At 38.5% G+C, this 27,929-nt stretch overlaps 1 protein-coding gene across 6 annotated transcripts; it reads left to right on the top strand.

Annotated features, from left to right (window-relative positions):
* Window positions 1–318: 318 nt before the first annotated feature.
* LOC119773259 (bromodomain-containing protein 4-like) lies at window positions 319–25,275 on the top strand. Of its 6 annotated transcripts, none has more exons than XM_038270177.1 (17): window positions 335–416; window positions 3,547–3,669; window positions 6,121–6,361; window positions 6,454–6,546; window positions 7,762–7,899; window positions 8,091–8,223; window positions 12,276–12,667; window positions 12,749–13,120; window positions 14,802–14,930; window positions 16,445–16,666; window positions 17,700–17,777; window positions 17,908–18,125; window positions 18,206–18,306; window positions 18,706–18,945; window positions 21,205–21,294; window positions 21,416–21,796; window positions 23,719–25,275. In XM_038270177.1, exons 3-17 carry the CDS (start codon window positions 6,233–6,235, stop codon window positions 24,372–24,374), a joined length of 3,372 nt encoding a protein of 1,123 aa, XP_038126105.1. In that variant the 5' UTR covers window positions 335–416; window positions 3,547–3,669; window positions 6,121–6,232; the 3' UTR covers window positions 24,375–25,275. The 6 variants fall into 6 exon arrangements, with proteins under 6 accessions (XP_038126103.1, XP_038126105.1, XP_038126104.1 ...); XM_038270176.1 differs by having other exon boundaries at window positions 16,445–16,678; window positions 21,208–21,294; XM_038270174.1 differs by having other exon boundaries at window positions 16,445–16,678.
* Window positions 25,276–27,929: the final 2,654 nt, after the last annotated feature.

Here is a 27,929-nt window from a genome sequence, read left to right as displayed (position 1 = left end):
ATCTACAATATTTCAGACTTGTCTGTACTACAAACACTAGTTTGTGTTATTTTGTTATAAATAAAAATAAGAAAATCTTATTTAAACAATTTAATATCTTAAAAAAATTTAGCAGCAGTAGTAATAATAACGGATATTTGCTTTTTATTAAGAGTTTTTTTGTGCAGCTGGTAATTTATTCCTGAAGCAGTTTCCTTTTTGTGTTAGTCCAAACAACACCAGCCTGTTTTGTGGAGGACACGATTACTAGGTGTTGCGTGATCTCACCCGTGGGAGGAGCGGGCCTGTAGGTGACATTTTTCCTCTGACATACATTCGCCCCGCCCCCTTTACGTCTGACGTACACGACGTTGAACGGGACTGTTCTGGATTTGGGGCGAGGAAGGTCTACGAGCGCTGACAAGCCGCTGAACAAGGTAAAAATAGACCTTAATGGTTCCGAGTGGAAGACTTAAGGATATCTAACGATAGCGTACAACTCCGGAGACCTGCTTAGGTGTTAATAATGCTCTTCGTTGCTGTTTTTTCCGCCCTGTCAGTGAGCTCTTCAGCAAGCGGAGCATGAGCTGTCCTCGCAGGCCTTGCAATGGTTCGGCTACATGAGCTATACCTTATTCTGCTCCTTTTATGTGTTCGGTTGAGTGTTCTCATGCACGTCCTAGTTTGTGTCTTCCTCGATTAGATACTTTCGTTGATGTGACCTACGTGACAGTTGTCACTCGGGGCTGTCAGTGTACATGTTAGCGGCAGGGTCGCTGGAACGCTAGTGGTTAGCTGCTAGCCTGTTTGTTTGTAGCACCACAGGCCGTATTCGTGACATAAGTTACGTTCTAAAGATTGCGTAGATGAGGCACTGTGGCGCAGAAACGCATGTGAACTGTGGCGTACGTCGTTACGGGAATACTACCAACGTTGTCGGAATCGTAGGCTGCGTTCGAATTCATGGGCCGCGTCTTCCAAGGACGCGGTCTACCTGGACTGGATCCTTCGAAGTCCGTGAAAATAAGGAGACCGAAAGAGTTTTGGCTGTTTATTCCAAAAGCTCCAGCCTTCTGCGGCTTTCTTTGCCGTAAACTCTGTCGCTTGGCAACCGTGACAGCTGACTCACAAAGCAGGGAAATAATGAATAGCAAACTTTTCAAAACTGTTTCTTTTTCTTTTTTCATTATTGTAAAATTAATAGACTGCACTCATGAGAATCCAGAGTGGAATAAAGAAGCCAACCAACCCTGGGCGTGAACAAATAAAATCCAACGTAATTATATAAACTTTAGTCAGTTAAATAACACGCTGCTGTCATATAGCACATCTCTGATATTGCTGCTATTTTCAAATATCCATTACTGTAAAAATGTCCATTATTTCCAAGTGCACAGTTTTATATTGTTAAAACTTTACTGTACAGTACTTTATTGTTTATCTTTTAACTCCTCACTCTTATGTTATGTTTTTTGTAAGGTCCACTTTTGTGTAAACATCTTTTTCTATAATCTTTTTGCTGCTGTAAACACCAGAATTTCCCCATTGTGGAACAATAAAGGGATTTTCTATTCTGTTCTATAAAAGGAGTTGCAAGTAATTCTAAACAATGTATGTATGTATAAACAAATCTGTACAATCTCCTATATTCAGCAACAAAAAATACTTAGTTAAACAAATTTTGCAAAATAGCAATTACAATATAAAAATATTAGATTTATTGTCCCCACACTGCAGATATATTAGAATCTATCCTTAAATTACAGCCAAACCCATTTACACAGTAACAGATAAAAACCTTTAGATAAACCAAACATTACTCACCACATATGACTCAATAACCATTAGAACAACTATTTTGATTAATTTTAGACGGAACTATTTACATACTTGGATTATATTAAACTGCACTTTCAATATTCACCAGTTTATTGCACCAACAAACCTTTTTCCTCTGATCACAGAGCAGTTCAAATCGGACGCATTTGTAGGCTGCATAATGAGGACTCTTGGAATCCGACCAAACCCCGGTGCCGCGCTATGATGTAATATGCCTTCAAATCTGGCTTTCGGAGGACGTAGCCCATAAATCGAACGCTCCGTATACTGAAACGCTGTTTACATGCTCAGCTGTCACTTTGTCACAGTGAACATGGTGATCCACTGACATGGAAGGATTTTGGTTTTTGCTAAACACAAATAACTTAGGTAATTTAGGTTGAAAAATATATTGCTCTGAATGCTTTCAAAACAAAACAAAAAAAAAAAGCAAAGAACACAAATATATATTTTAATACAAGATATGTCTGTGACTTTTATTATTAGAACACAGTTGAGGATATTGATTTTGTGCTGTCAAATTCTCAATAAAAACTCTTTCAACTTCTCTAAGCTAAAGAGATGTTTTTGTTTTTTTTCCAAACGTGGACAATGAGCAAAAGTATAACACACACCTGCCTATTTTGTAGCAGTATTTCAGTAAACAAGCTTCCGGTTCTTTTTTTGCTGCTTTCGCTCTATATAATTACATTGGAAGTTGTGAAAATATTTTTTTATCTGAGTCATTCCTAACTTTCCTTAATATCCACATGTTGTATATATTTATTGCTAATATGTTAAAGCTTCTGCTCTAAACATTTTCTCCTTAGTTTTTGGAAAAACAAAAGCTTAATACCGATAACTTGGTAGTAATCCTTCGAAAAAACATATGACGACTATGAAGAAGGATCTTAATGTCTTAACTCCATTTATACTATTTTTATCGTTTATACTTATTCTTTTTGTTGGAAAAACCTTTTCAAAACTACAGCTTTTAATCTGCAAATATTATAAATATTGAAATCCAATGACATAATCCAAAATTGGCAGATTGTTGCTCAGCTGCTTTAGCTGTATCATTAAATTACCATTCAGCCTTATGTACATCAGGGCTCAACCATTTTCCAAAAGTTTAAATTGTGATTTATTTTGAGCAATATTGTGTTTGTATTTTCCTCTGCACTAAGCATGAGTATGCACATGTTTCACTCCAGCGTTTTATTGTTTTCATGACCTTGAAACTTTGTTTTGAGTCCATTGTTGCAGGACTTTACTCTTAGTGCTACGTGGAGAATTGCTGACTTTTAGCTTGAATGCATGAATCTGCAGACTAGCTGCAGCTCTCCTTTCCCTTTAGTGTGGCGGTAAACCCACCTTAAAGCGTGTTGCAGCTACCTGAAAGGCTGGAGTGAGAAAGTCTGTGTATTACTCTTGTTAAATGCAAGGTGACCAAACCTGGGTCCCTTTGTGATTAGAAAATTAAATTTTGTACAATATCAATTATATGCAAATGCTAATTGATTGCTCAGCCCAAATCTACATAATAAGAAAACATAATTATTTTATTGTTTTTAAACTGATTTGACTTTAAAGTCTGTTTATCAATTTCTAATTCAATTATACCGTTTTCATATAAACCCTTAAGATTTGATGAGATTACCTTCACTTCTACCACAGTCATCTGAGCATTGCCCTCTCTGGTTTTATAAATAGTAACTGGACATATCTTGTCATACTGTTTACCTGTAGGTGTAAAGCTCGCTCGCTTGTCGCAGACAAGCAATCCCCTGTTACCTGAGGAGATTGCCGCCCCACCAACCAAGATATGATTAAACTAGTGGATTAGACCGTAGCGGCCACAGGATCAACCATGTGAGTGTCTAAAAGTTGTTATCTTAGGTGATTGGTAGAACATAAATGTTTGTATTTCACATTTATATTGAGATTTGAAAAATAAACAGATTTGCTCATATTTTTCATGACCTTTTAATCTTTTGCATTGAAATGTTGGGATAGAAAAGAAGTTAACCTCCTTTTTTGAGCATTAAAGCTGTAGCCTGTAACTTTTGATTGAGATTATTTGAGAGATTTCTAAATCACTGACTTGATGCAAAGAAAGCAATCTGTCATAGTTTTTATCTTGCTCATATTCCAACGTGACAAATCCAAGGCCTGAAGCTACAACCTCAACCAAAAGAATTACTTATTTGTTTGGAAGGAGCTGCCAATAGAGTATGCGCAGCAGTGTGAGAAAGAAATAATCTGCCCCAGTCAGCCAGGGAGGCTGTTAGAGAAATCAGACATGATCAGAGTTATTCTCTATTTCTGCCTCTTAAAGTCGTAGGGAAATCATATTTAAATTTCAAATCATTCTGGCTGAAACATGTATATAAATGTACTCTTTATCAGACTATATCGTCCCAAAATTTAGAACATTTCTATAAAAAAAAAAAAAATCCTTTCTTAAAATCTGTGTTTTTTTCCTGTTATTTTATGCAGGCCGGTTAGTTCTCTCAGCTTCTACAGCTAAATTGTACACCGACCACAATCAAACTTGCCTTCGAACCTTCCGCGACAACAACCCCAACGTCTTGATGATCGACCAATCAAATTCACTTTATTCACTGGTGTAAAGTCGTGCACGACTCGGGAGAATTCGGAAATGCCGTTTCCCCACAAATTTATTTTTTAAACGAAATTTAAAACCGCACACTAAAGATGCACACATCCATTTTTTTACAGTGTGATATGAAACCTGGGCTGAACGTATAGCAGATACCGATCCAACCGATCCAATTGAACTGTCGAATGAATAGAAATTTATTTCAGACGATTTGACAAACAACAAATTCAACGGGTTAAGTCAAAGAGTCGTGGGTGCGTTTAGAGTCACCACATGCACATCCAGCAGCAGGGAATCCTAAAACGTCAACAAGCTGATGCAATCAGCTGGGATTCCTCAAATCTTTTAACTAATCTTTTTACTAAGCTGTCTGGATGATTGGATTAAATTATATCCTGTAATGTGGCTTGAGATGATGTGTAGTGAATTGGCGCTGTGTAAATAAACTGATTTGAACTTGAGTCAAAGGACCTGAGTGGTCTAAGTGGGACATACAGGAAGCTATTAGAATGACTTAAGAACTGTAGAGATGTGAGACAGCTGATAACATAAAACTACTTATCTTGCAATCAGTAAAGCAATTAGCTCAAAATGTTGTCAAATGTTTAAGAAAGTGTATGGACTACAGAATTAATTTGTTGTAGATTTGGCAGAAGAAGAAATACAACTGGATAAATTTTTTGTCTGTTAAGTGCTGGCCTTTTTTGATACAGTCCCTTTTTTTGCATTTTATCGCAAGTTTATTAGCTACTACAAGGCTGCGTTTTACTTTGATAGGTCAGCATTGTAGATCATGTTCTGATCTCTTGAGGGTTTTTATTAACTGGTATCATTTTAAACCTCTACATGTGAAATTTGTATCTGAAATCCTACATTTTAAATAGGAAACACACATGTGACATCACTTCGACATACAGTTTATACAAGATACTTATATGCCTTTTCTTTACTGACGAACAGGTTGTGTTTAAGATGATTTTGAATAAATAAAAATAAAGTATTGGAGTTGGAACTGTTGGTACTTCACAGAGCGACACCTGAAACAGACTGCTGTTCAAAGTTCATCAGTAAAAAAGAAAGAAAATGTTTTCAATGGCATTGAGTAAAAAGACATTATTTTGGTAATGCTTAAAAGTTTTGTCTGATCTAATTTCAGACTGTAAAATAATACTTTGTTTTTTTTTATGTAATATATCTTATCTGGGGTCAAGAGTGAGTTGACCTTCATGGGTTATCTCTTCGTTTTGTTTGAGCGGTAGGTTAAAGGCTTTTCGATGAAGTATGCTTTTCATCTGGGCTTGAATCTGTGTTGACTGCAGTTCCCTTTTGCCCAAAATTGGTGATAAAGGATATTATCAGCAGTTGTTTTGGTAAAAAAAAAAAAATCCCATTTTATATGTTGTTCATGTGGAACATAATTGTTTTCTCACCTTGAACTGAATAAAGACAAACGTTTGCTGCAGATACCAGCTCTCGGTTGTCATGGCAAAGATGAAGTGATATGTGTTTTTCTGTTCTTCTTCCTATCATACACTGAGGCATTTAGGATCTAAGTAGCAAGCAGGCAACATATTATTTGAATAGATACTTGACTGATGGGTTTGTTAGTTTCTCAAAGATTATTTTAAGAAACAAAAATTTTTATTGACAGTGGATCTTGTGTTTTTTTTTTGTTTTTTTTGTTATCATTGTCCTTTTAGAGGGTCGAAGGAGGAGTGTAATGGCCTGAGGGGGTTCCCCCCACTACAACCTGCCCCTGCCAGGTCCAAACCACCTAATCTCCCTGCTCAGTCACTGCAACCCACTGCTGTGATGGGAGACGGACTGGAGGCAGGCAGCAGCCAGAACCCTCCCTCCGCCACAGCACCTCTCCCCTTCAACCCCCCTCCTCCAGAAACATGGAACCCTTCCAGACCCAAACGACAGACCAATCAGCTTCAGGTAGTTTCATTTTCTCTTTGTACAAGTCGCCTCTGTCCAATGGTGCGTCTTTGAACCAGATGTTTATTTTTGGATGTCTCTGCTCTTTTCAGTACCTGCTCAAAGTGGTGCTGAAGACATTGTGGAAACACCAGTTTGCATGGCCCTTTCAGGCACCTGTAGATGCAGTCAAACTGAATTTGCCTGTGAGTCATTTTTTATTTCAAGCTTACTTGTAATCACACCATATAAATCCTGTTGGCACTTAAGCTGCAGCCAAATAACTTTTACATGCAAACATCAGAGTCGTGTAAGTTGATGTTTTGTTGACAGAAAATAACCAAAGATTTAGAGACATTTCTTAAACCTGGGATTCTGTTCCTGGCTGTAGTTAATCAGCTGAAAACGGATTAGTTTGTTGGTCTGAATATAATCATTTTAGTCTGAGAAGAAAATGCAAATTTTTCTGTTTTGTTATTAATCATACTGAAATTAAATCAATCCTGAGCTCCTTTTTTGAAAGAGTAAGTTCACCACTTTAACCCAGTTGTTGCTCCCAACCAAGAAAAGCTTGCAAACTTCTGAGAATTTACTGAAACCCCCTAAGTTAAATCACGCAATATGCTAGCTTATCATAGTAAATGTTGAAACTCATTAATCTGCATGTAGAAAAAATCTAAATACGTGTAACTTGTTTGGGTTGGTTGGTAAGGGAAAGACTCTTCTAGAAGAAACAACATGGCAACATGGCACAAAGTGGACAAAGTTCCACCTGAATGAACCCTTAAACTTTTGGAACCATGTCTTTTAGGTCACAGTTTAGCCTTAATTCACATAATAATGTTTAGAGGAAACCCAAATAACACATCAGTGAAAAGTCCCTGGCCCATGGACCAAGGCACGTTACAGCTCTTAAGCTAACCAAGAGCAGCGTTCTCTCCTTAAGTGTTATGGAGCTTGGCTGATATTGGTTTTTGAAAGTAATAGAGCAAAGTTATTATGACGAGGGAACCTAACTTCCTCCATAGTGCATTACTTTATCAGAGAGTCATGCAGAAAAATTACTTCTCCAGGTAATAACTGATCAATCTGGTTCTACAAGCTTACGAATCATCTGGTGTTCCTAGCTCTTTATTCACAGCCTGACTATTCTGGATTTTTCGTTAAAAAAATCAAGCGTGTAATCTGCACGGTTTGCTATTTATTTAAAGGTTCACTCTTAAATTGTTTTTGGCTAGAGTGAAGATCAAATTATCTGCTTCCTGATACACAAACCCTTAAATTTGAAAGATAATGTTTTACCATGATTATATATAAAATCTCTTATTTTTATTTGAAGAAGTTTGTGTTATTTCTTCAAGGATGATATATATTTATTCTGCCTCACACACATGCTATAAACTTTTTTTTTGTTAACCAAGGACTACTACAAGATAATAAAGAATCCTATGGACATGGGCACAATAAGAAAACGCCTGGAGAACAACTACTACTGGAACGCCCAGGAGTGTATCCAAGACTTCAGCACAATGTTCACAAACTGCTACATCTACAACAAGGTTAGCAGAGGAAAGTTATCCTGTTCTTTTACAAGAGAACAGGGGGGTTTATGTATTAAGATCAGAGAGTAAAGAAAGGTTTTATGAAAATCATGCAAGGAAAAGCTCAGGGAAATAAGAGTATTTTGAATTCTGTTCATTCTAGAGTGTGTTTTAACTGTAAGCACATCTTCATGTTCTCATATTCTCAGCCTGGAGATGATATTGTCCTTATGGCTGAGGCTTTGGAAAAGCTTTTCCTGCAGAAGATCACAGAGATGCCGCAGGAAGAGGTAGAGATTGCTGTGGTCACTAAGGGACGACGTGTGGGGAGGCGGGAGCCCTGTAAGTATAGCCACCCATTTTTAAATTAAAGATAAACCGACACCGTTTTTTTGTTTTGTTTTTAAGACTGAAACCGATTATTTTAACCCCAGTTTAACCAATCCTGATATACGCTCCTGATATTTTATTTTTAAACCGTTTATGACCTAAAATAGAACAAAGATTTGCTAGGACATATTTCTACATGCTTTAGAGCCATTTTTGAAGCATTTCAATCTGTAAGAGGTCTTTCCAAATGTTAATAATTTATGGGAATTAAGTCTATTTTAACTGAAGAAAATCCAAAAAGGTGCAGCTCAGCAATAGAAAAAGGAAATTAAATTTTTTACACATATTTTTCTAAATACAGAAAATTCCCAGCTTTGTCCCTCAAAAATGTCCTTTAAAAAAGTTACACAAAGTCATTTCGAAACAGAACATTCATTTGGAGTGTGTATACCTTCATTTTTGACATACACATACTTTCTAAAACTGAGACAAACATGAAAAAATATGGACATTGTGAACCATTGGAGGAAAAAATGTATGTGTACCTCAAAATGAAGTGTTTACCTTATTGCAATCAAATCTTTAACACTCGATACATATGAACATACAGTATGTGTAAACTATCAAAAGTGAAATGAACAACAGAAAATATTGTTTTATTTTTACTATAACTATACTATATTACTATAACTAAACTATTGTTTTATTTTGAAACTTTAAACACAAAAAGTAGGATTCAAAAACACAGCATGAACACCTTAACCCTATTGGTTATAAATTATTTACAATACTGGAAACAAAAATGGAGTAAAGATCAGTTTTCGATCCGATCGGAGGTGCAGCGATGGACCATTTGACAGCTCTTGTCCACTATCGCACGCAGAGATTTTACACGCCTCACACATGAAGCTCGTGCATTTGTCTCACACCCTGCACTTCAAGCATCTCTGTGTGGATTTCTTGAAGACTGAGATTACCTCAGCCATGGCCATAGGGATGTGCTGATAGGCCTCTGGTGGTTGTAGACTGCTCCTGACAGCCTGGTGGGTCAGCAGCTGCCGATTCAGTCTGCCACAAGGCTCCTTGTGCAACAAGTAGCTGTTTATTACAGCAATGTCCACAAAGTGATGCTAGTCTGTCAGATACAACTTCTTGCTCTTTCTACATTAGAAAAAAGATCCAAACAACTGGTCAGAAACGTAAACTTTCCAGCCCAAGGCATTTATATTCCTCCACTGATGGTTTGAGTTGGTGACTCAGGGGGCAGTGGCTCTATGTCATGGGAAGGATCTAATCCCCCAATAAACTCTGCTTCTTCTCTGGTGTCTGTGGAATCCAACCTAGATCACAGTCCCCACTTTCATCCAGCGCCATAATCAGCTCCAAGTAAAAAACTGCGGGTGTCTTGGTGTCTGTTGATTATCTGGTCTGTTGATGCGTGTGTTTGAAGTGAAAGTGAAACTACTAAAATACTGGTTAATGTAAAAGACTAGAATAGACGAGGTAAAAAAGAACTGTTGCGGGAAAAACTACAACTCCTTGGGGAAAATACACATCACTTCTGGGTGTTTTCCCGGTCGGTGGGAGGTTAGAAAACCCTGAGGGGTCCATCCACCCATTACATCACGTATGTTTAGGGTTTCCGAGGGGCATTAAAAATCATTAAAAGTCATACTTTTTTTTTTTTAAATTAAGGCCTTTTAAATGTGATTATCAGCGGCATTTAAAATGCTTTATTTGTTTTCTAAAAATATACGCTCATATCATCAGATACATTATATCAGATATAACAAACACGCTGAACTGCTTCCGGTTGATCGTAAAGCCGTATGTTTTTACGTTGTTCGGAAAAGAAGCTTGAGGAGGAGAAAGAGCTACAGGAAATGGGGAAAATGCAAATTTCAACAAGTGGGTGGAAAACGAGGAATTTGGGACATGGCTGCAGCCTGTCGATGGTAAAGATGACGAAGAATTTTGCTGTGTTTGTAAAAAAAATTAAGCTTTGTACAATGGGTGTCAATGCTTTACGATCTCACATGAAGACTGACAGGCAGTGGTGTAGTCCAGGGTATACACGGGTACATGGCATATACCCACTTATTTTTCAGTCATCATTCCGTAAACGAACTCCTGGAGCCAAATTTGTGCCTTTTTTTGAGTGGGCAGTGAGACAAGTATTCAGCGTTTAAACATAACGCACGCTCAAAACCTGTTTGGTGCGCGCTTGACCTGATACTTACACGCTCAACAACAGCTGTAGGCCCGCTCTGCTCTGGCTGTGCGGTCGTGACTTCAAAAACTGTCCACCTCGCCAGCCAATCACAGACAGGTTTCTTTCCATCCAATTAGAATATGGCTTGCAAATACTGTATTCAGATGGAATAAATCAAAATGCTTCAGGTTTTGGCAGAAATGACTAAACATAATGGGATTAAAGAAAAAACAACCAATAACCAGTTTAATATTTTAGCCTAAAATATTTAGTCTAAAATAATGAATTGAGTTACTGAATGAGGTATGACAAATGTTTTTGTCTCTTTCCAGCTTCTGGGAGGTGATGCGAAAGTTTCTTGTTATCATAATTATCATCATTGTCATCATTATTTACATAGCATTTTAACATGAGGTAAAACAAAATAACATCTAATAAAATGACTTGGGTAAAGACTCAACAATTTAAAACAATAATAATAAATAGCTGTTTAAATCTTTAAAAACAACCAGAAGTTCTTTAAAGTGAACTCTAAGATAAACAGGCAACCAGTGAAGGGAGGCCAGGATGATGTAATGTCCTGTCTTTTATGTTTTTTATTAAAAGGTGTGCAGCATTTGAACCAGCTGGAGACATTTGAGTGAGGACTGACTGATTCAAAGATAAATATAATTACACTAATCCAGCCATGATGAAATAAAGGCTTGGAGTAGGGGTTCCATATTTTTTCCTTGAAAGAATAGGTTTTACCTTTGCTTTGTTCCTTCAATGATAAGAATGACTAAACTGAGGTCCTTTTTTGACTGTCAAGTTTTAAATCACCGTCCATTATAAAAACGACGTTCATAAATTGTGGCCAAACATTCATTGTCAGGGGCCTAAATAAACTGCATCAACACTTCTTTGGGTGTTTCAACTAGTATATCTGACAATTCATGATTTTCAAAGACAATGTTTGAGTTTTAATGGTCTCCTCATCACTACCTTTATCTCTTTCTATAGATTCTCTTTCTCATTCAATTCAGGACTTTGCATGTGCCTTTTCATCTAGGTCTATTTTGAAAAACTTACAAGTAAACCTAAAGTGTATATATGCTATATATATATCCTATATATATAGGAGAGTCATGGGTCCTTGTTGATGGCATTAAAATTAATTCTCAGAGCATTAAAAAGCATTAAATTAGGGTTACTCCCCCTGTATAAACCCTGATATTGCAAAGTAGGAAGTACACAGCGGTCTGGATTGGATTTAAAATCTAAAGCAAAATGAAAATGGTTTTAATTTTGCCATTGGTTTAACTTAACTATCTTATTTAGTTGCAATTATACATAAAAAAAAAACAGATGTGAGCGCAAATGTGAGTGCCATGCCCCCGTTGGTCATAAAGGGTTAACAATGCTTGATTAGAAAGCACAGGGAGAGTGGCAAAAATGTTGGTGTATATTTAGTTCAGATGCACATTTAATCATGAGAAAATGATTAGTTTGTTTAAAAAAGACTGCCTTGTTAACTTAGAATAAAAAACCTGTGTTGTTGTTTTAGTAAAAAGAGTGCCTTTCTTAGTAATGACAGATGAACAACAAGTCAGCAACAATTAGTTTCCAAGACTTAATTTATCGGCATGTAAATGGTTCTAATCCAACTGGCTGAACTTGTCAGGACACAGACAAGCTTGAGCTTGTCCCCAAAGGGTTATATTCTAATGCTTGGTTGAATCAGGTTTTGTTTTCTTAAAGCATTTTTGTTGTGTAGTTAACTGTTATATAACATTACTTTACACAGGTCTTCGTATGAATATGCTGTTTTTTATCTCATTGTGTGTACACATCTATCTATTCTTTGCTCCAGCTCTAATGACCATGTCGGATTCAGGCCAAGACTCATCTTCTCCTTCTACTACTCCACATACTAGAGGTTTTTCATCCCCTGCAACCACTCCACACACCCGTGGCACACCAACACAACCCGTAGCCCAGCTCCTACCCCAACCTTTAGTCCCGCCTTTACACCAACCCTTACCCCAGACTTTAGCCCAGCCCTTAGCTCTTCCTCAAGTCCAAACCCAACTCCCACGGGTACCTCCTACACCAACAAACCACGCTTCTCATCTTGCTGCCACGTTCCCCCTCTCAACCCCAGATGTCCTCGCCCAAGGTATGACATCTGTCCCTCCTCCAGCCTTGACGCACCCAGGCCTCCATCCTGCTCCAGTGCTGCCGAGCTCCCCGGCCCCTGTTAAGGTGAGGATACGTCCACACTTGCTCTGATTTCCTGTGGCCAAATATTCTGTTTCTGACAGAAAAATCAACCGATTTCAACAGCCAAGGAAAAGCCAGAAGAGGAAAGCTGATACCACCACACCTACAGCCAATGACCAGCTAAGCGAATCACCTCCAGTGTCGGATGTGACTCGGCCTCGTAGGGACAGCACTCGGCCATCAAAGCAGCCTAAAAGAGACTCCCTGCAGCCGGACTCCCAGCACTTTATAGGCGGAGGCTTGGAGACGGGAGGGACGGGGATATCGAAGCGCCAGGATCAGTTGCGTTTCTGCGCACGCCTTGTCAGAGAGATGTTGTCTAAGAAACATTTAGCTTATGCCTGGCCTTTTCACAAACCTGTTGATGCAAAAGCTCTCAACCTACACGACTACCATGACATCATCAAGCATCCAATGGATCTCAGCACCATCAAGGTGATTTTGTCTCTTCTTAAACTTTGGTCACTACAGCCAGACTGGGTTCTGTGTTTGGTTATTTGTACAGTTACTTTTTAGATAGGTTTAACCAGATTTCCAGATTTAAACCAGACATTTGCATGTTGGAAAGAAGCATTTAATCAGAGTTTATCATTAAGGTAGACTAAATGTTTTAGATCAATTAGGATATTAAAAATCACTTCTATTTTTTTATAAATTGAATGCAGTTCAGAAGATTATATTCTGTGCCTCTTAAAGGAAAAATCTGGTCAGCAAGGAATAACCAGTCATTTATACCTGAAACTAATACATTTGCTGTGATTTCATGGATTTAGTTTTAATCAATAAAAAAATAAAAAAAAATTTTGTCGCGATCACTAAGTCTGGGAACAATTTTGCCCAAATATAGTAACACCTATCTCCTGACATCTACCGGCAGTCAAGTCACGGTGCCATAAGCCTAGCGCCATTCTCCCTGCTTTAACTATTAGACACATCTGTAATCAACAACAATTATGTAAGATTTCCAGAGGACTGCAACATTGAAATTCTGAGCTATTGTTAAACTGACAGTGCCCACGTGCATGGCAGTTGGATGTTGGATTACGTCGGGGAAAATAATATTTAAAAATTGGTTATTTCACCTTTCTAATTCATGATCCTCCATGGACGGGTTCGTCGTTAGATTGCCAACTTGATGAGGGAGGATTTGCCATCGAACTTCTGGCCAGAGAAAAACACCTCATTAATCCGTTACTCTCTGCTTTGTATAGTGCACTGGTCCAATGCTACATCTGGACAAACACCAGATACAGCATTGGGACTTGCTCAGCAGCCGATACCGCACTGTGACCTCACACACCAGTAGAGGACAGTAGTGTTTTTTGAAAAACATGGATGTCTCCAGTAAAGCACATTCAAATGAAAGTGTATTCTTACCCGATAGAGGGCGAAGCCATCACCCCAAAACCAACATAGACAGATTCAAGTTTATTCATAGCCTGAGGAACAAAGTCCCTGATTTGTTTATACATTTACAGCTGTTCTTTGCACATAAATGTTATTTTTTATTTCTAAATTGAAAAATATAAGCTTTCTACTCGGAATTGCTTACAGACTAAAGAATCTCAAGAAACCAGACCAGAAATGACATATTGGGCAGAATTAAATTCCAAATATTCAGTGACCTTTAGCCTGATTAGTCGCAAAGTTGCCTAAGAAAAACAAAGGTTGCTGTCACAAAACCCTGATGTTAGTTTCAAGGGAAATCTGTGGTCAGCACTGAAAACATCTGTCCAAGATGTCTCTAGCAAACTGTTGGGAGAAACATGTGAAAGGATACCTAAAATATTAGTCAGGTCTTAAAGTTTAAGAAAAAATCTGCTTTAAATTGAGATGTTAAGTTCTGAATTCAAGAGAGATCGAAATCCTTTTCTGTCACGATTCTGTTTTTTTGCTCTAAAAAATGTTTTCCTTTTTCCAAATGGCCTAAAATACTAAAGGTTTATACTTTAATGTCAGTCTGACCAGAGTTTTCTATTTTAAACTACACATTTTCAACTGTTAAGCACATTTCAGTTGATCATGAATTTTGGGTTTCATAGATTAATTTAAAGGATATTAATAAAAAAAACCTTAGATGAAAGAATTTGATAATTGTAAACATTTTTCTTTTCAGAAAAAGCTAGATAACAGACAGTACAGAGACGCCCAAGAGGTTGCTGCAGACGTCCGGTTGATGTTCTCCAACTGCTACAAGTACAATCCACCAGACCATGATGTTGTATCCATGGCACGTAAACTGCAGGTAAAATCCCCCAGGTTTCAGTCAAGGCCAATCCACAAACATTTCAAATAACTTGTATATTCTACTTTTTTTTGCAGTTTTTAGAAAAATAATTTTGATAAAGCTATAAAACATACAATATTGATAATACATTGGTAGAATGATTTTTTAATGATGCAAATCATTATAATATTTTATATATTAAGGGGCAAAAATAAAACTCCCTTTAAATATTTAACTCTATAATAAATATGTCTTTCAAATATTAACTAAGCCTTATTTCATAGAGAATCTTTTCACAGAGTGGCCTAAAGCGCTGAGGAAGTATGTGGAACAATATTTTAAACCAGGACATTTTTGCTGCTACTTTTCATGCATATTTCACACTAAGGCTCAATCTAAACGCAGTAAATTGGAGCTTCCAGCTCCTGTGCCTTCACCTTTCATGGGGTCAACAGTAGGAGCACCATCATAGGCAGGAGGAGCTCTGCACTGCTGTCCTGAATCTAGACAGCCTTTGGCCTAAAGCACACCATTAAGTGACAGAATCACATGGAAGATGCTTGTCAAATCAGGACTGCAGGCTCTCAAAAAAGCACTCCAAAAAAAAGGATTTGTGGAAAATATTTGGAGCCATGGTCTTTGTTGGAACACCATTTTCTTTGGCACATTTTTCACACTAAATTAGCTGAAATGCATGGAAATGGCATCTCTATTGAAAGCCCTTTGATATTTTCAGTTCACTCCAGAAATACTCATTTACAATCAGTTCCAGGCAGCATGTAATTCTGGAATAATGTCAGCAGCATTGCACTGTTTTTACCATTAACATTTTATTTATTTTTTTTTATATGGTGAAAACATTTTTTTAACAATTTTTCTAAAGTCTTGATATGTTTTTAAAAATGTAAAAAAAAAAAAAAACAGTTTTGCACTGTTTTTACCATATAAACATTTTTTGCACAACCTACTGTCTACCTGAACAACTTATAAATGACTCCAGATTTCCCTCTTAGCATCAATTCCGTTCAACTTTTGACTGTCAATTCTTAAGGAAATACACCCGTTTTGGGTCACAGCTGTCTTTTACTTTACCTTTAATCCCAATGGATTGTAAAATGATGCCCAAGTTTGCAATAATAATCTACATTTCTTACATTTTGTTGAAGGGCTTAGTGCAGTGGAAGCTGTCTTTAGGTGCTTCATGCTTGTTGGACAACAATCAAATGAATTAACGCCACCTTGTGGGGACAGCGCATTACAACTAGATAGCTGCAGGAGAAAGCACATTTTATAACAATGTGTAAACTTTGGGCATCAGATTCAGTTTAGTCCTCATTTAGCAACTTAGATAACATCCAGAAATTTTATTTCTATTCATAATAAGCAAAATGGCTTAAATGTATTTAAAACAAATAGTCTTGAGAGAAAAAGCTTGGCTTAAAGCATCTTTTGGAGCACATGGCGAACATGGTGATGGCGGAATGTTTATTCCTATTAAGCACAGTGTTTCTGTTCCTGTCCTCCATTTTCAGGATGTGTTTGAGATGCGCTTTGCTAAAATGCCAGATGAATCAGAAGAGCTCACTCCAGTTCCCACACCGTCTTTGGCCCTCCATTTTGTACCATCTACTCGACAAGTCCCTCCTCCATCTGCTGCATCAGAAGACGACAGCTCAAGCTCCTCTGATTCCGAGTCCTCCAGAGGAGGCTCTGAACAGGAACGGCAACAGAGACTGGCTGAGCTACAGGAGCAGGTTAGATCAGAGGTGGCCATGATTTATGCTTTTTGTTTTTTCTTGGAAATACAAAGACAAAAAGATATATATTTTGCTTATCCCATTCACAATAAACTAAGAAAATGAAATGAAATGCATGAAATAAGAAAAAGTGGGTGAGGAGAAAAAGAATTGGTCGAGGAATTTTTTTCTGCTCTCCCTCACAAAGCTGAAATGTCAAGAATAAAAAATATAGTGTTGAGAATAAAGGGGAACTCTCAATGGAAAAAGTTTGAAACGATTTGAAGAATAAAGTCGATAATAACAGAAGTGGACATGAATAATGACAGACACACGCTTGACAGCGTACATCGTTTTTTTAATTTATATTTCAACTTAATTCTCAACATTTTAACTTGACGGACTTGGAAAAGGGGAAAAAAATTCCCTCCCCTGATATTTTTTCTCACTGTGGCCATAATACTACATTGTAAAATACAAATCAGTATGGGTTGAGGGGAAAAAACAACCCAGCATACAAGCTGATAAAAATCATTCTATTTTTACTATTTTTTTGTGGGTTTTTTTCTTTGTATTTTAGCAACAACACTAGGATTTGGATCACTCTGGTTTTATTTAGCTTTAGTTTTATAAATTGGTTTGTCTGAGTTTGCTTCTCAGTGAGACAGTGGGTGATTGTGCACCTAATTACTGTCAAAATCTACCTAAACCCAAAAGCCTGGTTGCTAAAAATTTATACTTTTTCCATTTGGTGATGTTTTTAAAAGGGCCTGGGATCAGGGAAAATGTGTCCTCTTACATGTGTTTATATCAGCAGCCTGAGCAGGCAAACCTAATTTACGCTACAATTGAAAAATTGACATTTGTTTATTTAAATGTTGTCAATTCACAGCAAATGTTGTTTAAAAGCACTTTTCAAAACTAGTCACCTGAATCAAATCTCACTGTTAGAATTCAAGGTGACTTATATTCCAGTTTGCTCCTAAATATCACTGTAGTCAACTTTAGTTTGTCTGAGTTAAAAAGTTTGGTAAAAGGTTTTCTATCTAAGGAATTGTGGTCGAGGGCTGCACAAAATCGTTCAGAGGGCTGCAGATGGCCCCCAAGCCGCACTTTGGACATCCCTGGGGTAGGTGAATGGAAATGGAACGGAAAGGCTGGCCTTATCAAACCCGACTTGATACTGAAACACGGAGCGGATGATTCAGTAATGTTTTATGGCATTAATAGTTGTTTTATTTATTCTTTTAACCTTGTAGCTCAAAGCTGTGCATGAACAGCTGGCAGCACTTTCCCAGCCGCAGACCAGCAAACCCAAGAAGAAAGAGAGAGACAAAAAAGAGAAGAAGAAGGAAAAGCATAAAAAGAAGTTGGAAGCAGATGAACCTGCAAAAACTCCTCCTCATGCAGTCCTTCAGCCTCCTAAGAAAAGCAAGAACAAAGATCCTGTCGTGATAAAGGAGAGGAAAAAGTCCAGGTATGGTTCCTGCAGACAAGAGCCTTCAGTCATAATGTTACAGCTTGAAATGAGACTGAATCAATTATTTGTTATCACAGTAAAAAAGATGACATCAAAAACAGCCGACCCGCTGTGCCCCCTCCTTCAGCCCCCGTCGCTCTTCTGCCTTCAGCTTCTCTGGAAGCAGAGGATGATGCAGGTATGTTTACTACAGAAGAGACATTCCTTATATTACCCTCTTTCCTGCACACAGGGAATCCTCACAGTTTGGAAAGATCTGGAATTTCATTATAGATTTTGTTGAAACTATGAAAAATTATGAGATCAAATAAAATTTCCCTTTTTAGACTCATCCATATCCCTTTCTCTAAAGGTTGTCTTTCCTTATTAAAGGTATGTCTTTCTGTCCTTATTATCTTTATTGGTGCTTTCTAAAGCCAGTTTGACCTAAAGATTTCTGGTGTAAAAGTATCAGACGTAAACTGTGTAATTTTTATATCTAAATTGTTTAAAACAACCTTTTTTTAACGTGTACTAACATGAAATGTTCATTAATCAACAGCCCACTGTAAACATCTGCAATGTTTTTTCTGTCCAGATGTTGCTGTTTGCAAGCCGATGTCTTATGAGGAGAAGCGCCAGCTGAGCCTGGATATAAACAAACTGCCTGGTGACAAACTAGGCCGAGTCGTGCACATAATCCAGACGCGTGAGCCATCGCTGAAAAACTCTAATCCAGATGAAATAGAGATTGACTTTGAGACCCTGAAGCCCTCCACACTGAGGGAGCTGGAAAAGTATGTTTCTACCTGCCTCAAAAAGAAGAAAAAACCATCAGGTAGGCTTTTTATGTGAAGTAAAGGTAAAGAAAACATAATAAGTTTGATCTCTGCAATTAACTGATTTATTTAGTCTCTACAGCAGTAATCAACAGACCTCAGTTTGAATGGAACAGTGATAGAGGGGATTTACTAAATGTTTATTCAGTTGATTACATTAAGAATCAAACCTCTTAAGTTTGAAATAAACATTATTTTGGCTTGAGAAGTCAAACCAGTGGTACACAGCTGTTCAACACAAAGTCTAGACTGAATCTTTATTGAACACAGAGAACCTAAGATGCGTCAGCAGTTCTTCTTCGACCTTTGTGAACCAAAACAATGCGTTCATTTCAGATGAATACCGCTCTGTTCCGTCTTGAATAGCTTGCAAAATATCAAAGGGTGTATATTAGGGGTGTGCAAAATAATCGTGATGATGATGCATCGTGATTCTAATTTTCGTGATCTACTGCATCGATTCTTGATGCCAAGAATCGATTATTAATTTAAAAAAATGAATAAATAAAATTGCATGAATGGTTGGCGAACATCAGCCAAAAACAAGTGCAATACCACTTCCAGTCCAGTAGATGTCGCTGCAAATGTGTTGACGCACGCTGCCTTGTGTCACAAGCATTTCCGGCCGTGGGATACTGTGCTGAGTCATTCAAAAACAAAACATGGAGGAGAAAATACTGCAATGCATCGCAATAATTGAAGTATCGTGATGCATCGTGATAGAATCGCATCGTGGCCTGTGAATCGTGATTCGAATCGAATCGTGACTTCTTTGGCAATACCCACCCCTAGTGTATATAAACAAAAATGTCTGCAAGAAATAAAGAGAATTCAAATTGTCTCATTAAGAAGCCATTGTAGAAAAGGTCCAACATCCAACCCACTCTAAACACAATATATTTAATTGGAACATAGGGATATAATTCAGTAGCATAAAATTTAAAATGTTAATATTGCATATCAAAGCAATACAAAAAAGGTTATTATGAGGTGTGTCCTTTAGGCTGACACTATTTGTCTACACTTCAGGTGAGAAAAGAAGTATTTCTGGAGGTGCTCTGTGTTTCTGGTGCTAAATCTCAATAATTCTTTTAGGGATGCACAATATTGGGATTTTGGCCGATATCCGATATCGATACCGATGTTAAAGCTGGACAAAAATAAGTAGTCATTGAAAATAGCAGTTTTGTTATCCATTTCTGACACTTTGAAAAATAATATACTCAAATATATTTTCATATGCTGATATCAAATTAATTTTTAAAAACGCGGTATCGATCTATTTTACTTTCAAAATCTCGTGAAATTTCATCATTCTGTTACAAACTCTCGTGATATTTTGCAAATTCTTGTGAGATTTTGTTAGTAAAATAGATCGATACCGCGTCAATATATCAACATATAAAAATATGGCAACATTTCGTGAATTTGCGGGGGATTTCGTAGCATAACGATGACATATAGCAATATTCATTAGTAAAAGAGATTGATATGGTGTTTTTAAATGGCAATATATCAGCATATGAAGATATTGGGATATTTTAATGTATCAATATTTTTTCCCTCGTCTTTAGAAGTTTTTAAGTCTGTAAAAAAGTAGTTTTTGAGGAAGAAGAAGTAGTATTTTTTTTTTTTTTTTCGACTTTAGAAACTCAGAAGCTGATCAAATATCGGGTTAATTATCGGTGGGGTGGCCGATGTCCGATATTCAGTTTTAAGGCCGATACAGGACGATACCGATAGGGGGCCGATTATATCGAGCAAACAAATGGATGTTTTTCAATCACTGGTCATTGTAATACAGTTTTAAATGAATCCACATCTGTTTCAGTGCAAATTAAGAGAGCAAATTAAAATAGACATTATTAAAAAAAAGTTGTCTTTAAGCTTGTGGAACATTATCGATGAATGAAAAATGAGAGGTAAAGTTTCACTCTTGTGCTTAGCCATACATTGATATTTGTAACTGTGTAAAAGGTCAAACATATTTCATCAAAAGGACCAAATCCTGTTTATACCACCTGTTTAAAATGTTCCCTGTAATCTAATAATGCTGAAAGTTTTTATTTTAAAAAAGCAGCAGTATTCGATCATTGGAGTCAAAATCTAAAGTACTCGATCTACAAAGATTTAAAAACTGTTTCATTGGTGTTTTGTTTTATTTTTATTAGCTTTCAATGAAACCCAATATGCGTATTTCTTTTGGGATTGATTTCTAAAAAAAAAAAAATTAAAAAAAATTATGGCTTTTGTTTTAGTAGAGAAGTCTCTGGAAATGGCCAAGATAAAGACGGGATCTTCATCTTCAGGCAGCAGTGACTCCTCAGACAGTGAAGACTCTGAAAATGGTAATGTCTTCTCCCTCTGTGTGTCTGCCTGGATTCATTCAGCTTTTCCACCTTCAGTTGTAAACCATCCTTTTCGGTTTTGCAGCATATTATCTGAAATCTAATTTCTCTGTCTATGAAGGGCTGGTTCCCAAGCAACAGAAAAAGACTTCTACCAACAAGGACTTCAAGAGAGGACACCACCAGGCTCCCAGCAGTGGGACAATCCCAGTTGCTCCCACAGCTCAAACGCAGCCTCAGCTGGTCCAATCAAAACCCCAGTTTGTAGCTGCGCCTTCTGTCCCGCCTCTGGATTCGTCTCAGCTCATGTCATCAGGATTTGATCCTCTGGCCCACTTCATGAACTCTCACCTGACTGATTCTAACACAGAGTCCAGCGCAGCGGTTACAGCTGCTGTAGCTACTCTGACCTCAGGCCTAATTAATGCCAACGCACCCACCAACCAGACACCAACTGAAACGCATCCTTTCCTAAACCAGCATCCAATCATACCTTCCCCAGGTTTGTAGTCTGAAGCAATATCATTGTCTCTGCTTTATATAATTGTGGACTAAAAAGCTGTTCATCAAAAGACATTCGCACACATGACCTTATTTCAATGTTAGCTGAAAGCTCCTCAAAATTATTTGATGAATGTTAGTGATATCACTAAGACTGAACTCTTAAGGTTAGAGGAAATTTTTTGCCTTTTACCTTTAGTATCTCTGCTTCTGTCTCCTTGAACCCCAATCGGCCCCAGCAGATTGCCGCTCACACTGAGCCTAGTTCTGCTGGAGCTTTCTTCCTGTTAAAAGGGAATTTTTACCTCCACTGTCGCTACAAACATGCTTAGTGTGAGGTTCAAGTGAATGAGTCGATGCAATCAGCTGGTTTTCCTTAGAAATAAACTTTGAATCAGTTTGACTGTATGATCTGGTTGGAATGTAAATACACATGCCTGCATATGACATGTGTTGTGAATAGGGATGGGGATCGTTAATATTTATTGATATCGATACCTTTATCGATACTCCTTATTGATCCGAGTCTTTATCGATACCACTATCAATACTTTTCTGTTATTTGGTGGAAAGACGATGCGACAATATGTTTTTAACAGACAGAAAGGAAGGCGGAAAAAAAATTATTTGAAATGTTTATAAGAAATGTCCTATATTTTGAAGAAATGTCTTCTTTTGGTTTAAAAAAATATATAAATTTTCACAATTGTTGGTTAATGTATTGTCTACTGTCACTTTTCATCATGTTTTTAGTGATTAGGAAAATATTTAGCAAATAAATAATTGTATTTTAAAGTAAATGTAATTTTTAATAAATGTTGGCATCAGTAGTTTAATTATATATAGAGCAATATATAACTGTATTACTCGTGTTTCTCGCCAAAATCTCAATTTCCCTTTTCTTTACGTTACACTTGAACGCATCATGATAACCTAATTGTCGTTTTACTGAGCCAATCTGAACACATCATCACGCAGCACGTCTGAAACTTTATTTACTTTTCAAGCTAACTAGCTTGTATGCTGCCGATTACAACACAGATTTCACAATTATTATTTTTAACTGACCGGACAAGCTACAAAGTCTGTGTGCGCGCTGACCAGTGGTACTCTGAGTGGATGATGAAAACAGGCCCGACAATGGTGCGGCAGCAGCAGCAGGAGGAGGAGTCTTTTCAACCCGGAGACAGTCGAAGGTACTGCATTTGGCCTTTATTTGATGCACAATATTAATGTGCTTGGCCATTGAGGTTGTGTTCCCCTCTTTACAAGAGATGATTTTGCAACATAAGTTGCATTTCGCTTCTTCTTTATCTTTGAGCTTGGTAAAATGAAGCCAAACTTTAGACCTTTTCGTCCGTTCATTCATCCTCGAGTCGCGAGCGAAGTTAACTGCCAGACTTCACTTGTTTTACTTTTAATATCTGTTTGCTTACAATTTAATTCCAAAACATTGGTGGACATGCTGCAGTTATTGGATTGATTAGATTTAAATGCTGTGACGCGACTCGAGGGACACACAATTAGGTTACAGGACCTCCGGGAGAAAAAAACAAAAAACGACCAGACTCGATAGTGGTATCGATAAGCCCAAACGTTATTGATTTTCGGGTTTTGAAAAAAGTGGAACCGGGTCCTTGATAGAACCGGGTTTCGATCCCCATCCCTAGTTGTGAATTGGCACTATATAAATGAACTGAAATTAATTGAACTTTTTATATTGAGTTAGTTGTTTGTGAAATCAGCCTTAAAAAAGCATAAATTCTAAACTTAAAATTCAATGTTTGCCCTTGATTTTTGTATATAAACTTCTTTCTCTGGTGTTAGTTGCTGTTTTTTGCCTCAAATGTTGTTTAGGAATGTAGATGTGATGTTATTTTTAGTTTTAAAGTATTTCAATATTTAATTTTTCCTTGTCTGCAGCGATCCACAATGCTCTTCCCCAGCAACCACCCAGACCCAGCAACCGTGCTGCACCTCTTCCGCCCAAACCTCAAACAGCCTCCTCCTCTCTCCCTTCCCTGGTTCCGTCTGCGGCCCCGCAAGTTCAACCCACTCTTCCCCTGAACCTCCCTCAGACTGTTCCCCGCCCACGTGTCCCATCCCCACCATCGCACGGCATTCTGGGTACCCTCTCAGCTTCACCTCCCCAAGCTTTGTTGGAGGATGACGAAGAGCCCACGGCAAACAGCTCTCAAACAACACAGCTCAGTCAGGTTCACAACCTCCTGCAGTCGCTTCAGGCGAGACCCACAGCGCCGCCGCCGCCGCTGCGCACACACTCACCTGGACAGGCTGCTCCTCAGCTCATGCCATCAATGCACACACAGGGCATGACACAAGCCCCTCCTACCCAGACACAGAGACACATCCCGACTCATGTGACGCAGCTGTTCCCAAATGCCCACATCTCGGCGCCTCAGCAGCAAAAGGGAGCAGCCCTGCAACAGAAGGTACAACAGTTACAACATCAGCAACAACCATCCCCACAAAACACAGCAGAGGCCTTCTCTAATAAAGGTAAGTGTCCTCTGGCCCTCTCAGATATACCTCCTCATCAGTCTTTTGATAGTTACTAACAGACTAAGGTCTAATCATAATACATAAATGCTAGTTAAAGGTAGTAGAGAAAACAGTCTGAGGCTTAGAGGTTAGTTTCACACAAATTGCTGAGAAAAATATTTGTCCACATAAATATTTCAAACCCATTTGGTTCTCTGAAAACAAACAACTGATGTCATTTAACCACCAGGCCTGCAGGATCAAAAGCTCAGATTTATAATAAGAATTAGATTTGTTGACTAAGATTGTGTATAGAAGTAAGGGATCTGATATAAGTTAAAGTGCGATATTTGTGTATGTGTACATACACCTAGTGTCATTTTTCTTTTTTATTGCAAATTTATGGTAGCATATTAGCAATCCACTCTGGCTAATAGGTTTCCATCAGTCTGACAGCCTGAGGGAAGAACCTTCTCTGTGGTCGCTGGTTTTTGCGAATGGCAAAACTGAAGTTGTGTCCAGGATGTATTGGGTTGGCATAAATTTAGCTGCTTCTTTCCTGGCCCTAGACCCGTAGAACTCTATAATGGAGGTGAGGTCAGGCCTGGATCCTCCTTGCAGAGCCAATTGTTGGTCGCAGTTTGGACCTGTCCTGTGACTACTTGGGATGTTGCAGAAAATGCAGTCTGTACTGGACCTTCTACTGAACACTGCCTGCATGTGAGGGCGAGCTCAGGTCCAAAGAAAAAGTAGGTTCTTGAACCTGGAAGTGGTCCACAGTGGATCCAGTGTGGTTAGAGGAGGGAGTGTCTGTATACTGAGATGTATCAGGATATAATTTATTCAATAACGGTCAGATGAAATTTAAACACATTTTTTGGTATTTCAATGTTTCTGTTGTCTGTGGTTACAGTGTTTCACTGACTGACGTTCATGAAAATCTGATCGCTTAAACGCAACCTGTCTGACCTGTCATGAGGTCATCTCATGTCTGACAAGAAGCATACCGTATTTTCACGACTATAAGGCGCACCTAAACGTCTTTTTTTCCCCTCAAAATGTGGGGTGCGCCCTATGGTGCGGTGCCCCCTATCTGCGGACGTTGTTGAGACCACCATGAGTATGTGAGAACGTTAAAGGGGGAAGTGTGGGCGTGGCTTGTGTATAAAAGAACAGGTATGTGCTTTATGCAGAACATTGTTGTCTTAACAACCCTGGAAATGGCAAAGAGACACGCCTATGAAGCCCAGTTTAAACTGCAGGCTATCAGCTACGCAGAGGAACATGGAAATCGAGCAGCTGCGAGAGAATTCAATATAAATGAATCGATGGTTCGCAAGTGGAGGAAGCTGGAAAACGAACTCCGACTGGTGAAGAAGACGCAGCTGAGTTTCCGCGGACATAAGGCGAGGTGGCCCGAGTTGGAGGAAAGACTCGAGCGGTTGATCGTGGAGCAAAGAACGAGTGGGGCCAGCGTTTCAACGGTCACTGTTCGACTAAAAGCAGTAAAGCTGGCGGAAGAAATGAAAATTGAAAATTTTCAAGGAGGTCCATCGTGGTGCTTCCGTTTTATGAAACGGTGCAATTTTTCCATCCGGACCAGGACTACAGTTGCTCAGCGACGTCCGGCGGATTATGATGAAAAGCTGGCGAGCTTCCACTCCTTCTGCAGCAAACACATCGCTGACAGTCATCCAGCCAAGCCACATCACCAACATGGACGAGGTGCCGCTCACTTTCGACATCCCGGTGAATCACACCGTGGAGAAGAAGGGGACCAGCACTGTAGCGATACACACAACGGGGTATGAAAAGGCGTCGTTTACTGTTGTGCTTGGCTGCCACGCAAATGGACAGAAACTGCCGCCTATGGTGATTTTTAAAAGAAAGACTTTGCCTAAAGAGACTTTTCCAGCTGGAGTCGTTATTAAGGCGAATGAAAAAGGCTGGATGGATGAGGAGATGATGAAAGCGTGGCTGAGGGAGGTGTATGTGAGGAGACCAGGTGGTTTTTTCCACGCATCACCATCTCTGTTAATTTGTGACTCCATGCGTGCCCATCTCACAGCCGATGTGAAAAAAAAGGTCAAAGAAATGAACGCTGTGCTTGCTGTTATTCCGGGAGGTCTGACAAAGGAACTTCAACCGCTCGACATCGGTGTGAAGCGGCCGTTCAAAGTAAGGCTGCGAGCGGCGTGGGAGCGATGGATGACAGACGGAGACCACAGTTTCAGGATAAGTGGAAGGCAGCGCCGGGCAAGTTACACCACCGTTTGCGGATGGATTGTTGATGCTTGTGTCGTCTATAATTCTCTTCTTGACGACTTAAAATTGAAGCTAAGTTTTATAAAAATTCAAAGTTCTTAAAAAGCAGAAAAAGTCTCAAACAAAGATCAAAAAATTTAGGCAGAGGCAGCTGAGTCCGGGTTCAGTGTGTTTATTGCTAAACACAACACATTCACACTGAGCTGGTCACCGGTGAGCCGAAGCTGAACAAATGGTGAACACAGCTCCCTTTTATACATTTCTTATCGGTGGAAAACCCCCTTCAGAACATATTTCAGTCTTTGGTAAAGGTCACATTGATATTTATCTGCAAAACACGGTGACATTCATAGACACATCTCATTCTTGTGAGAGCAATCTCTCAGGCCATGAAAACATCTGGTGCATTCAAATCAGAAACTTATGACGGTTTAGTCACAAACATGTCAGAACACATCTTTCCCTTGCTTCAAGCCATGTCAGTCTGGCCTACTGCTCCCCCCTCGTATCTTAGTCAAAGCATCACCCTTTCTGGGACCATTACCGCTCCGTGTGCCTTGAAAATAACAACTCTTTTTGTATGGCCAAATTTTGCTGAGCTGGGCAACCTTGAGATGTCAAATATTTCATTTTTATTGAGTGTGCTTTCTTATCACTAAGGGGCCTCAACCCTGCGTTGTCCTGCAGACTTCACTCCTATTGGGGCCAGGTGCAATAGTTACACATACTCACTGCTCTGCTTTTCTCCTTTCTGGCCTTGAATGGCTCCATTCATTGCTCTGTTTTTTTTCTTTTCCTTTTTGGCCTTGAATTGCTCTTATAACAGTATTTGGGAAAACAACTTTAAACTTATAAAACATTAACTTTATTTTATCTTATGATTAGTGCAGATTAATACTCAACATTCCCCCCTTTGATCCTAAAAGGATCAATTACGTGATTATGCAGGTGATAACTAATCTAAAACAGCTTAAATGTGAACTCACCCAAGTGACAAAAGTTTATATATATTGTGCACACTAAACCAAACGTGAGATTAAACACACACCATATAGTAGAAGTGAGTAATATAAGATGTGGTGGTGTCTGAGTAAATATTAAACTAATAAAATGCAGAAAACAGAATATACAAAAACAAAGAGGGATCCCCCTCTTGGCTCCCTTAAGAGGACCCGTCCTCGTTGCTTACTTTTTTTTAGCAAGATTTTCTAATTCTGTTTTCTCAGCAGAGGCAAATACCAATGCCCAAGCAGCATCTTGTGTTACGAGGTCACTGCATTTATCCCCTACATTGGTGGTATTTCACACCCATACATACACAAACACAAACAAAAAGCTTCATCAGGCCCGGACTATGCCAGGCAAAC

Source organism: Cyprinodon tularosa, unplaced genomic scaffold (assembly GCF_016077235.1).
Source record: "Cyprinodon tularosa strain WSP-4 unplaced genomic scaffold, ASM1607723v1 ctg753, whole genome shotgun sequence".
Lineage (NCBI taxonomy): Eukaryota > Metazoa > Chordata > Actinopteri > Cyprinodontiformes > Cyprinodontidae > Cyprinodon > Cyprinodon tularosa.
This window is presented reverse-complemented; position numbering and strand designations above follow the sequence as displayed.